Here is a 12,314-nt window from a genome sequence, read left to right as displayed (position 1 = left end):
AAATCATTTCCTGATGCTTTCATTTCCCATGCCCCGTCGGAAATTCTGGAAGAGCACACTAGCTCTTAAACCCTAATGGTTTAAATCATAAGGAAAGGTGATTTGGATATGAACCATATGGGTGCAGCCATTACCTTGTCTGAGCCTCAGCTTTTTCATGTCTGATGGGTACCCTCGAACCTGGGCTAACCTGTACCTAGTCTGTATATAGGAGATATACCTACCTCTCCAGATTAGGGGCAAAAATCAAATGCGATACTGTCTACGAAAGCTCTTTGTAAATTGTAAAGTGCCGTATAGACATGAAGTCCACTTGCCTTGCTCCCCTGTCCCAAGCTCTTCATAGTTGGGCGGGAGGGGGGAGTAGGAGGAGAGAATGAAGGGCCAGGTTCAACAGATGGGGAAATAACTGGGGCGGAAGGGAGGAGCTAGGAGAGAGGAGGAGGAGGTGAGGGAGAGGAAAGCGAAGGGGGTTGTAAGGACGTTTGGGAAAGAGGGGAAAGACCCAGAGCTTCTCTTGGGGATGGGATGATTAAGGAGTAGGAACATCCCCTTTCTTCACCCCGGTTCTTGACAGATCCCCTTCCTCTGGGGTGGAACGGGTCACTAGACAATTAAAATGGGATTCCTGCCTTGATGACGTCCGCACCGTGAAGGCCCCTCCCGCAGCAGCATAAAAGGCTGTGAGGTTCCGCAGTCTGCTCGGCAGTTAGGGGGTGGACTGACAGATCCACGGCTCTGAACTCCCAGGCACCGCAGCACGCAGACTACTGCGGGAGAGTCGGGGAGTAAGGAGGACTTGTCCGGTCCCGGGAACACTGGGACCCTTCCAACCATGCCAGGAGGTATCCCGTGGTGCTTCGTGGTCCTCTCCGCCGTGTGCCTGGAATGCCTGGCCCAGAATTTCGGACAGACTCGTTTCATCTGCACTTCGGTGCCGGTAGATATGGACATGTGTACCTCGGTTCAGAGCAGCGGCAGCGCTGAGGACCTCAAGACCAATGTGTTGCAGCTCCGTGAGACAGTGCTGCAACAGAAGGAGACCATTATGAACCAGAAGGAGACTATCCGGGAACTGACCACCAAACTGGGCAGGTGTGAAAGCCAGAGTTTGCTGGAGAGCGGGCCCAATGAAGCCAAACCTGGAGCGGGCAGAAAACAATCAGGCTCCGGGAAAAATACCATGGGGGATCTGTCCAGAACCCCTGCTGCGGAGACTCTCAGTCAACTCGGGCAAACTTTGCAATCTCTCAAAACCAGACTAGAAAACCTTGAGGTAAGTGCTCCATCTTCTCGTAACGTGGAGCTGTCCGTGCTCGGGCTAACTCTTCTACAATTTTCTCCCTTCTCCCTGAACCTCTTTACAGACAGGTCTCTCTTCTACACACACAGACACACGCATATACACACACGCCAGTGTTGTCCTTTATTAGATGTTGTCTGGGTGATTCCACAAGGTTTGCATGAAGTTTCTTTACGGGCTCCAAAGTGCAGAGGCTTAGATTGATTCTCTAGAAGACTATCTCGGCAATAAGCTTCCCGAGTAGCCTAGCCGCTGGACAGCTCCATCTGGCACCCTTTAGCTCTGCTTTCTCTCCAAGCGTTCTTTACTGTACAGCTAATCATTTTGTTGTTGTTCGCCCCCCCCCCCCCCTTCTACTCTGTGTCTCTGCAGCAATACAGTAGACTCAATTCTTCAAGCCAGACCAACAGCCTTAAGGACATGTTGCAGAACAAGATCGATGACCTAGAGAAGCAAGTTTTGTCTCGAGTAAATAGTCTGGAGGAAGGGAAGTTGAACCCCAAGAATGAGACTGAGGAGAGGGTCAAGATAGAGAGCACTCTAACATCCCTCCATCAAAGGATCAGTGACCTGGAGAAAGGTAAACATTACTGGGGACAGTAGGTATGGGTTATAGACTCGATTTTGAATTGATGATCTCGGTGCAAACTAATGCTGCAGAAATATCCCTTCATCTAGATAACTGCTGCCACCATTCTCTCCTCAACCCCACCACCCTCATTTTTACTTTCCATCAATCATTTAAGCTCCTAATCTTTTCTCCATAGTACCAGACCCTAAAATTATCCAAATATTAGCACTAATTGCTGTTGACAGCTCCAGTGAGAGAGAGTAAACCTTCTCTGGTCAACTTATTTTTTTCATCCTGAATTCTTAAAATGTATCAGAAGCTTTATTGCCAATTTAACCCAGTTTGACCTGGGAAACCCCACCCAGTATATTCTGTTCTTGGCACATTTCATCATGATTACAGATGAGCTCAACCAACATTCTAACCTAGTCCTACCTTCTCACTAAGATTCCACCTGGGCTATATAATAGCATTCTGAGTTTTCCTGCTGCCTTCATGGGGTTCTATTGGCACTTCCCATCCATTCACAATGCCTTAACGCTCTCACAGACACAATCTGCAGTTTTTCGCTCTATATAACATAATCCAGGGCATATTTTGCTCTCCCAGAAGATTGTGTTTCTCAAACTTCAACAAACTGGGTGATTATTACTCTCATCCAAACTCCACGTACCACGCCTTGGGCATATTGATTAGCAGGAGCAACTCTTTGCTTGATGTCAGAAATCAAATAAGGTTGTAAAAGGGAGAGAACTGATTCCCAGAGCTCGTGACACGTGATAGAGATTAGACTGCAAAATGTGCTGGAGGGATTTAAACACTGCCATCTTAAGGCCTGTTATGTAACTGGAGGGGGGGGGGGGTGAAATAGATCATTAGAAAGAGAGAAAGCAGGATAGGGAGGTGGGAGGGAAGATTCCGAGAACATGCTCAAGAAAAAATGAAACAACAACACAAGAGAAATGAGAGATCTTGGAGTCAGCCAAACCAAGTAGGGATCTGCAGACCTACAGGGAACGATGTTTGAATGGAAGAAGTACAGAGGGCAGAGAGATAGATGGAAGTAGGGGGTGAAGAAGGGTGAGGAAAGCCACTCAACTGAGTGGCTTGCTCACGTCCTTCAGGCTTGCTGGGAGGTAGGAGGAGGGATGCGGAGGCGGGATGTCCTCGGATCTTGCCCTGCCTGCTATGCCTCTCTCAGGGAAGTCATCAGGCATTTCCCAGTTTCCTTAGTCCAGAGTGAGTCCAGTCTCCTGTCTCTTTTCCACTGTGCAGATGCACAAAGATCTGAGATCCTGATTGTATGTAGCATGTAGTCTGTAGTGTGTATATGTCAAGGCTCATCTGTTTATACACAGACTGAGAAATGGTTGTAATCAGTCACTACATGTACACACCAGGACATATTGATGCAGGGAACCATGAACTATGCAAACATAGGCGTATGCAGGAACTATGAAAATATAGACATACTTATATGTAAGGATGCCTAGGTTCATATATCTGGGATTGGTGTCTGTTTACTCAAGGTCTGACTATAAAATACTGTGACTCATTTCTAAACAAATCAACTTATACATCTAAATCACTGTTGTCCCTTCCAAGTAGTTACCAAGATGGTTATATACAATGGTGCTCAAAACATTTTGGATATTCCTCTTTGGTACTGTCTTCACAGCCAGGCATACATCTTGGGAATATCCTTGATGCTGGAAAATGCACCCCTTTGAAGGTGAATTAGATTTTTTTTTTTTTTTTACAAATAGTCGAGTTTGCCACAGCCATATCTGATGAATAAGGTGATTGATAAACATGGGAAATACTCTTTCTAATAACAAAAGGAAGTGTGGCTGTAAAGCAGTGAGACTGATTTGCTTCTAAACTAGCTCTGAAGGCAATTTCCAAAGAGGCATTTTGATCTGAACCAGTATCCCTGAAGTAGCTGTCTAGCCTTCTGACCAAGTGCTCTGGAAGCGGACAATCTTCTTTTGGATATAGAAGCTCTGGTTTATTTGACAATAAACCATTCTTATTCTTTAGTAGTCACACTTTTCAACCACTTTTGCTCAAAAACAGGCATTTAGAGGTATTTTGCATACCCCATTCTTATACATGTTTGTAAATGAATTCTAGGTATACAGATTGTTCCACTTACCTGCCTGCAGAGTACATACACACATACATACATACCTAGTATATGCTCAGCTCCCCTCTATTTTTCTCCCAGGTCAGAAAGACAACAGGCCTGGGGACAAGTTCCAGCTCACTTTCCCACTGCGGACCAACTATATGTATGCCAAGGTGAAAAAAAGTCTTCCAGAAATGTATGCCTTCACTATCTGCATGTGGCTAAAATCAAATGCCTCCCCTGGAGTGGGGACTCCATTCTCCTATGCTGTGCCAGGCCAGGCCAATGAACTGGTTCTAATCGAATGGGGGAATAACCCAATGGAGATCCTCATAAATGACAAGGTAAGAGTCCCCAAACCCCCACCATTTCCACACATTGGACTTATAAAAAAAATTCATAGAATGTTTGAGTTGGGACCCTCTTCTTTTACAGATAGGTCTAAGAAATGAAATGACTCAAGGTCCTACAATTAACTAATAACAAAGAAAGAAGGAAACTTCAGTATATCAGGCAGATCATTCAGCTTAAAGATCTGCCAGGTGGGCTGACACTTCCAGAACCAGACACTGAACTGAGTGGAATCCATGTCTTGCATTGTTACTGGAATGACTGGGTTTCAGAGGAGCATGAAGGAGGGGACCTGCTCTTTCTTGTTAAGTGGAATTCCCTCTCCTTTAACTTAGACTTCTTAGAACAAAGTGTAAAAGAAACCATCAAATGAAAGCTTCCCAAGAATAGGGTATGTTGTATATGGTGCATAACATATACTGAAAAGGACTGAGGGAAAAGAAGTTAGTGGTCTTTCTAGAGCTTAATGGAAGGATGTGGAAGAGACCAAAGAGAGATGGATTTGTTTAAAATCCCCTCATCACCTTGAGGTCAATATGATTCTGGGCCAATCCTGGGCTGGAGTCCAAACTCCAATAATTCCAGGCTAGACATTGGACATTACCAATACTAAATATCCTGGGTCAGTTCCAGAGTTGTGTTAGGAAGGAGAAAGAGGTCCAAACAAATGGATTCCTCTTGCTTTCCCAAAGTAGTCCCAAAACCTAAGACTGACCCCTGAACTGATCTTACCTTTGAATCCTGTGGCCTAGAGATATCCAAGAAGGGTGTTAGAACCCTCGGAAATTCTCCAACCTGATCCCTGTTTTTCCCTTCCTCCCATCCCTATTTCCCAGGACAGGGCTAGGCCAGTGAGACTGACCCCTCATTGTCAGTGTGGTGGTTATTCTGATGGATTTGGAATCAGCAGATCAGGCTTAAGTCCTGTTGCTGATTCTTATTAGCTGTCTGACTATGGGGAAGTCACTTAACCTATCTATAAAATGAGAATAAAAATGCAAGTGCCATCACCTTTTTACACCTTACAGGTTTTTTTTTACACCTTAAAGCAATTAATAAAAGAGAGCTGTTATTCTTCCCTGAATTCTTTTCTATGACAGTCACCAATACTCCCTGGAGTTAGTTTATCAGCCATTAAATATTCACCTTTCCTAATGCCTAAGGTTCATATTAAAAGGTTAGAACCTAGGCTGGGAATCTTAGCATATCTAAGAATTTATCCTTATATTTTTCCTGATTGTATGAACTTAAAGCAATTGTTTGTCAATTTAATCCTAAATATGAAAAATAATAAATTTATAATAATAATATCATTCCCCCTCCTCTCACTTCAGAGGAAAGTTGGAAGATTAATAAGATCACAGATGGGAAAAGGGGCTGTGCATTTAGACTGCAGTGCCATCTATGTTGATGCGCCTGTTCAGTTTCTCCAGCACTTCTTCTGCAGAAGCTTAGGACTCAGAGAGCTCAAAACCTGGGCCATCTAATCATTAAAAAGCAGAAAATCCGCAGGGAGAGGCAATCCAGGAGGAGGAAAATGGAATGGATGGAGAAGGCATTGGTGAATTCCAGCCCCAGCCCCATGTCTAGCCAAAGCCTTTGTTTTTCCAAGTTGCTGCAGTCAACATTCTGTCTAGAATTACATGTTTTTGAAAATAGATGGACCAGGGCTCTTGTGAGGCTGTCTTATTGTGGATACTTTGATAGTATGGATTAGGATGATGAGTAAAAGATGAAGAAAGGATACATACCAGGAGGCCTGTCAGGTCCATCTCCAACCATCCCTCCCCCTCCTCTACACTCACACATTTACCTTGATGGCCAATTAAAGGGACTTGTTATTTGGCAATGGACACTTTGTATATGCTGTAACCTAGGATGATGTGACTGATGTCTGTGTGTCTTAATGTCTGGGTTAATACTTTCAGACCTAGATGATGAGTTTGGGGAAAATATGGCATTTGGCCACTTAATAAATGACTTTTGTAACTAATTTAATAATAACTGATATTTCTATAGTGCTTTCAATTTGACAAAGCACTTTACTTATATAGTCTCATAACAATCCTATGAAATATGGGATTACTCTTCTCATCTTACAGATGAAATAATTGAGGCCAAGAGATCTTAAGTGACTTGCCCATGCACCCACCACTGACTAGTAAGCAAGGACAGAATGTGAACCTAAGCCTTCTCAATTCTACATCCATCACTCTTTCCATTACACCACACTGTTTCTTATAATAGAACTAGAAGTCATCATAACACGAATAACAAAGATAAATGAAAGCTCCATGCCTTGTCTTTGGAAGGGAGATGGTTAATCAACATTTGCTGAATTGATGACTTAAACAGTAGTATCAAAGATGTACATATTGTTAAGCTAAGACCAAATGGATGTGAACTATGAAAAGGAGTAGCAAAAGTACTATTTTCCTTTCCTGCCTCAGGTGGCCAAGCTACCATTTGTTATCAATGATGGTAAATGGCATCACATCTGTATCACCTGGACCACACGGGATGGTGTCTGGGAGGCCTACCAGGATGGCACTCAAGGAGGCAATGGAGAGAACCTGGCACCCTACCACCCAATCAAACCACAGGGTGTGCTTGTGTTGGGCCAAGAGCAGGTACTGGACAAATGGGGACTGGGCTAGCTGGGAGGGCAGCACCTGGGGAGGGCCCTGAGATATCCATGAAAGAAGTTTGGTCAGAAGATGGGGCTCTGTGCTAGAAGAAAAGAATGACAAAACAGTGGTGAAAATAGAACCATTACCTTCTGGGAACTGAGGGCCACACATCATAGCTAAAGGGGAAAAGAGAGTTAATAGGTTTAATAATATCATCCCCATGGTGATAGTAATGGGGATAATAATATTCCCAGTGATTCACATTTCTCTAGAACTTTAAGGTTTACAAAGCACCTATATCATGACAATCCTATGAAGAAAGTAGTGTAAATATTATCTCTGTTTTAGAGATGAGGAAACGTAATATTCAAGAGGTTAAGCAACTCCTGATTTTGATGACATTTATAAGGAGTTCAAGTCCACGTAAACTGAGGCTTCAGTGTTTCTGGTAATCATTGCTCTCATCATTTTTATTATCATTGCATCAGGAAGACGAATTAGAATCCTGCCTTTGCTATATACTGGTTGTGTAACTATTGGGAGGTCTTGAAATCTCTCAATTGTCTAAGGCTTTAAGTTAAAGCTGTATAGATGAGTGACTGATCCCCAAAGTGGAAGGAATTTCCATACTGAAAGTTCCCCATACTAAAGAAATCACAAATCTGAACCAAAAAAAATTATTATTATTATTACCTTGATTTAAAAATAAACAAATGAACTTCTAATTCATGGCATCAACTTAGTTCCACGTAGAAAAAATGTTTCATAAAATCATATTTTATTCTTTAATTTTCACAGCTGAGTGAAAATTTCCTGATGTAAAGATACAAAGATGCAGAAGCTGCAAGCAGGAATGAATTAAGCCAGCGCATAAAGCAGAACACTTTACCACGAACTACTGAAAAAAAAATTCATATTTTCTCATTAACTACTTCAATTATAAAAATTACCAGCTTGATTCCTCATTTTGATTGGTTCTGATACTAGAAATTGATCTGGCTATTATCTTATAAATTAAATGTTTATTAGTAAGTGATTTACTTTTTGGTGGCATCTAGTGGGGAGTTCCCCAGTCTATAAATTCTTTTCTGCTCATTCCAAACATTCCAAACATTCATTCCTGGCCTGAGGAATTAGAATGGAGGAAACAGAAAGATAGGGACACAGGAAATGACAAACAAAGATAAAACCTTGAACAGCCATTGTTCCTGTTAGATCTACCCATATACCAGGTTCCAGATTCTAGCTCTAGAAAAGCTAGATTCTATTACATGATCTCCTATAGGAAAATACACCAGGTTCAGGGAAATGACTAGGGCCATTTCTATTCCACAGGATCCCTGTGGAATAAATAGAAGGAGACCCAGATAAATAACAGAGACAAAGACAGAGGCAGAGACATACTGCCAGCCAGAGTTAAATTCACAGATAGAGTCCAGACAGGGGAAAGACAAGCTTCTCTCTCTCTCTCTCTCTCTCTCTCTCTCTCTCTCTCTCTCTCTCTCTCTCTCTCTCTCTCTCTCTCCCTCTTTCTGTCTTCTGTTTCTGTCTCTCCTATTTCTCTGTCTCTGTCTCTTTCACACACGCTAAATATCTCATGTTTTGATATAATTTTAACCTTGAAAATACTGTAAGATGCCAAATACAGAAATGTGGATAAACAGAAAAAAAATACACAATGTACATATATGCATGCACATTCACACAGAAAGACAGTCTTCACAATTAACAGAAGGAAAGATAAACAAGCAGAAACAGAAAGGCACACATAAGGATGCACAAACAGTGTTAGGATGACCAACATTCCTGATGAGGCAGCAAGTCAGAGCTGAAATTTCCCAGGGTCACCCACTTCCCTGACCCTCACCTTAACCAATACCTTCCACCTCTATGTTCTCTTTATTTCTTTGAAAGGATACTTTGGGTGGTGGGTTCGATGCCACACAAGCTTTCGTTGGTGAACTGGCTCATTTCAACATCTGGGACCGAAAACTCACCTCTGGGGAGATCTACAACCTGGCCACCTGCAGCACCAAAGCTCTGTCTGGGAACGTCATTGCCTGGGCTGAGACCAACATTGACATCTATGGCGGGGCTACTAAGTGGACATTTGAAGCTTGTCGTCAGATCAACTAACTGCTTTGGAGCTGCCTCTCTCCCTTCTTCCTGCCTGCCCCACCCTCCCATTTCCACCTCTCCTCCCTGCTTAAGCAGTTCTAGCCCATTTGTCTTTTCCTCTCTTCCTTCCTGAAAAATCAGTTAAGGATATTTCTGTCCCCTTCCCCAAAATACTCCTCCTCGTTTTGTTTGTCTCTCCCCTGAAGCAGAGTCACTTGTCTTGTCAGTCCCCAAAGAACAACACATTTCTCTTTAGGAGCCTTGGACTCAGTTCCTCAGGCATCCCCTGTCCACAGTAAAAGCAACGGCACCAAACTTTTGAACCATGCAAAAGTAGGTGAAAAGTTTCTTTGTTTTGGGGGGGTTTTTTTTGGTCAGGGGAAGGGGGCTTTTCTTTTGGAATGAGGCTGTTTTCCCTTCCTTCTTATTTTTCTTTCTGGCTTTGGGAAATTTCACAATTGGTCGAATTCCTGTATTTGCCAACTTTGTTAGATGCCTGAGTGCCTTTGGGCTGGTGCAACTTCTTGAGCACACACATTTGTCTTCATTTGCAACCCTTTTTAAGAAGGACATATCTCTATATTCATATAATAAATGTCTTTTATGCAGTTTCTTAAAGGCCAGGGCACATCGCCATAGAGAATTTTTATTTTGTATTAAAAATGAATTCTCTTTGACTGACTCCCTGCTCCCGTTGGGAGAGAGAGAGATGATTCTGGTGGAGGAGGAGGAAGGATATTATTGGCCTCAGCATTCTGGCTAACCCTGTTGGCAACCGTTGGCGCCTGACCTGTTCCTCAGCTCTCTGTATCTGAGGATACACCAAAGCTAGGGAAGCCATAATGCTCATTTGTGCTTTGTGCCAGGCTCTTTCCCAAGACCAGGAAAGTACTGTGCCCCTTTCAGGAAGCACTGTGGGAGCCCATGGGAAAAGCCCCACTCTCTTCACCTCACTACATTTTATGAGGCTGCAACTTGCTTCTTCCCACTAAGCTGGCAGGCCAGTCCCAGGTGCAGTGTTCCAACCTTGGTAATCGATAAGAGAGGAGTAACCCATCTCATTTCCCAGGGAGACCACATCTCTACTTCCTCATCCTCCTTCATACTTTGTTGAGTCTTAGGATCATAGTATTTGGACCTAAAAAAAGACCTTAGGGATGAGCTAGTCCAACCCTCTCATTTTATGGATGAGGAAATGCTCACAGAGGTGAAGCAATTAGCCCAAGGTCACTCAGTTGTGCATAGCAAAGCTTGGATTCAAAACTCAGACTCAAATTGTGGTGTTCTTGCCACTACACCATGCTACTTAGAGAGTAGAAGGTCTGACTAAATTAATTTAATGGGATTTCCCTCACCTCCTCCATTTTATAAGAAAACTGATATGTGGCTAAGATCCAGCCCCTTTCTGATGGGGCTCCAAACCCCACCAGGCAACCCAGGAAGGCTTCTTACTTGGACATTTTTTTCTCTTGCCTCCCAATATTTCTAGACCTAACCTGCAGGAGTTATATGAAGCCTTCATAAAGCAAAGATGATCTGGGTTAGATTTCTAAGACAAGTTTCTGATTTCTGAGACAAGTTTCCACTGCTTAGTTCCTCCATTCCTTCTTTGGTTTTGTAGAACCCAAGTCCAGCAAAGCCAAACTTCCTTCGGTTGTATGGCTCACTGAGGCCTTTTCCCCACTTTTGGATGTTATCTAAAAATTCTTCCCTTGTCCTTCTAAGTAGGAGGGGAAACTATGTGTGTGTGAGTGTGTGTGTGAGAGAGAGTGTGTGTATGTGTTCAAGAGTTGGGAGAACCATGCCCATGTTTAGTGTGAGCTCTGCTTTTCCAGCATCTGGAAGCTGTGTACCCTGAGGGCACCTCCCAATGCTATTGCCAGAGTCTTATGAAAAATGGGCTTGTACATGTTTCTAGAAATTCAATTATTACCACCTGGCTCATCTGCAGCCCCAGACATTTCTACAGCAGATACAGGTGTCTAAGTCTTATGTTTCCTAATGGGGTCACCTGTCTCCTTAAACACAGGTTCATTTCATGTCTAAATATGGGTGTGTGTGAGGGTGTGTGTGTGAATGCATGCACGCACCTTATGTATATGTATGTACTTACGTATGTCTGCTCAGCACATAGCCATTGGTTCTGAGATACATTTCTCTTATTTAAAGGGCATGGATTGGATGACAAGATGTATGTTGTTACAAATGGTGACTGGCATTCTTCCATGGTCATGTTTCCTCAAAGCCTTGTGGCTTGTGACACCCTTGGGTTTGAAGATGGCTTCTGTGTTTGCATGTTTTTCTGGATGTTGTGTTCCTTGCTGCCTTGGTCTGGTGTGTTCATTCCTTTGTCTGCATGGGTTCTTGAAGAATTGTGTTGTTTGCTGAGCTCCCTCTCAAATGTTCTGTGATCTATGTGTAGCAATCAGAAATGGCTGTATAATCCAGGCTAAGGGATAGATAAAATCTTCTCCCCAACACACACTCACGCACACACACAAACACACACAAAACACATACATATGCACACAAACACAGAAATGAAGGTGAGACCAAGCTCAAATGATACCCAAAGCAGGGAGAGAGAGCTTGGAATTTTCCCTCTAGTCCAAGAAGGACCTGCTCCCTCACTTCTCTCTTTGTGGAGCTGTTGTATAATGTTGGTGAAGGGCCCAAAGTGTACTCGGTGCTGTCCTACCTGCACCTACCACCAGCCCCAACCCCTACCTACTGGACCCCAGACCACCCTCTGCCTCAACTAGGCAAGGTGGGAGCTGTCCATTCAGGACCACAAGCCATTCTCTGTCTCTAGTCAGACAGAGCTTATCCCTTATGCTTATGCCTTTCCAGCATCTCAATACATTCTCTCCACACCGTTACCTTTACTCCTCCTCCCTTCCACCACCATCCCCCACCCACCCCAAGGCTTTGGAGCTGTTTAAAATGGCTCTAAAACATCCTCTAACCCATCTCCCTTTCCTCCAAGCTCTCCTAGAGATACACAGGATGGCCGGGACTGAGTCCTCAGCACCCTTCTTCATCCCCTAATTGGGGTCAGTGCCAAGCTCCTCAGCTCCCTCACTGTGTTTGTACTTGGCATGCTGCTTGCCCCAGGTAAGGCAGATGACAAAGCCACCAATCTAATCCACTCAGTTTCCATATACTCCTTAATCCGATTGATGTTCCCTCTTGCACTGAATAATACATGCCTCT

General features: G+C 43.5%; 1 protein-coding gene across 1 annotated transcript; it reads left to right on the top strand.

The window, feature by feature from the left end:
• Positions 1 to 601: 601 nt before the first annotated feature.
• Positions 602 to 9,928, top strand: NPTX1 (neuronal pentraxin 1). The gene is made up of 5 exons (XM_072645256.1): positions 602 to 1,276; positions 1,676 to 1,883; positions 4,102 to 4,346; positions 6,804 to 6,983; positions 8,898 to 9,928. The coding sequence occupies exons 1-5, from the start codon at positions 836 to 838 to the stop codon at positions 9,117 to 9,119; spliced, it is 1,296 nt and encodes a 431-aa protein (XP_072501357.1). The 5' UTR covers positions 602 to 835; the 3' UTR covers positions 9,120 to 9,928.
• Positions 9,929 to 12,314: the final 2,386 nt, after the last annotated feature.

Source organism: Notamacropus eugenii, chromosome 2, assembly GCF_028372415.1.
Source record: "Notamacropus eugenii isolate mMacEug1 chromosome 2, mMacEug1.pri_v2, whole genome shotgun sequence".
Classification (NCBI taxonomy): domain Eukaryota; kingdom Metazoa; phylum Chordata; class Mammalia; order Diprotodontia; family Macropodidae; genus Notamacropus; species Notamacropus eugenii.
The sequence above is the reverse complement of the archived record's forward strand: the minus strand, read 5'-3'. Positions and strand labels throughout refer to the sequence as shown.

Coding starts and splice junctions, on each gene's coding strand:
- NPTX1 (XM_072645256.1), top strand. CDS start 836: ATGCCAGGAGGTATCCCGTGGTGCTTCGTGGTCCTCTCCGCCGTGTGC. Junction 1,884..4,101: donor GATCAGTGACCTGGAGAAAG/GTAAACATTACT, acceptor TTTTTCTCCCAG/GTCAGAAAGACAACAGGCCT. Junction 4,347..6,803: donor AGATCCTCATAAATGACAAG/GTAAGAGTCCCC, acceptor TTCCTGCCTCAG/GTGGCCAAGCTACCATTTGT.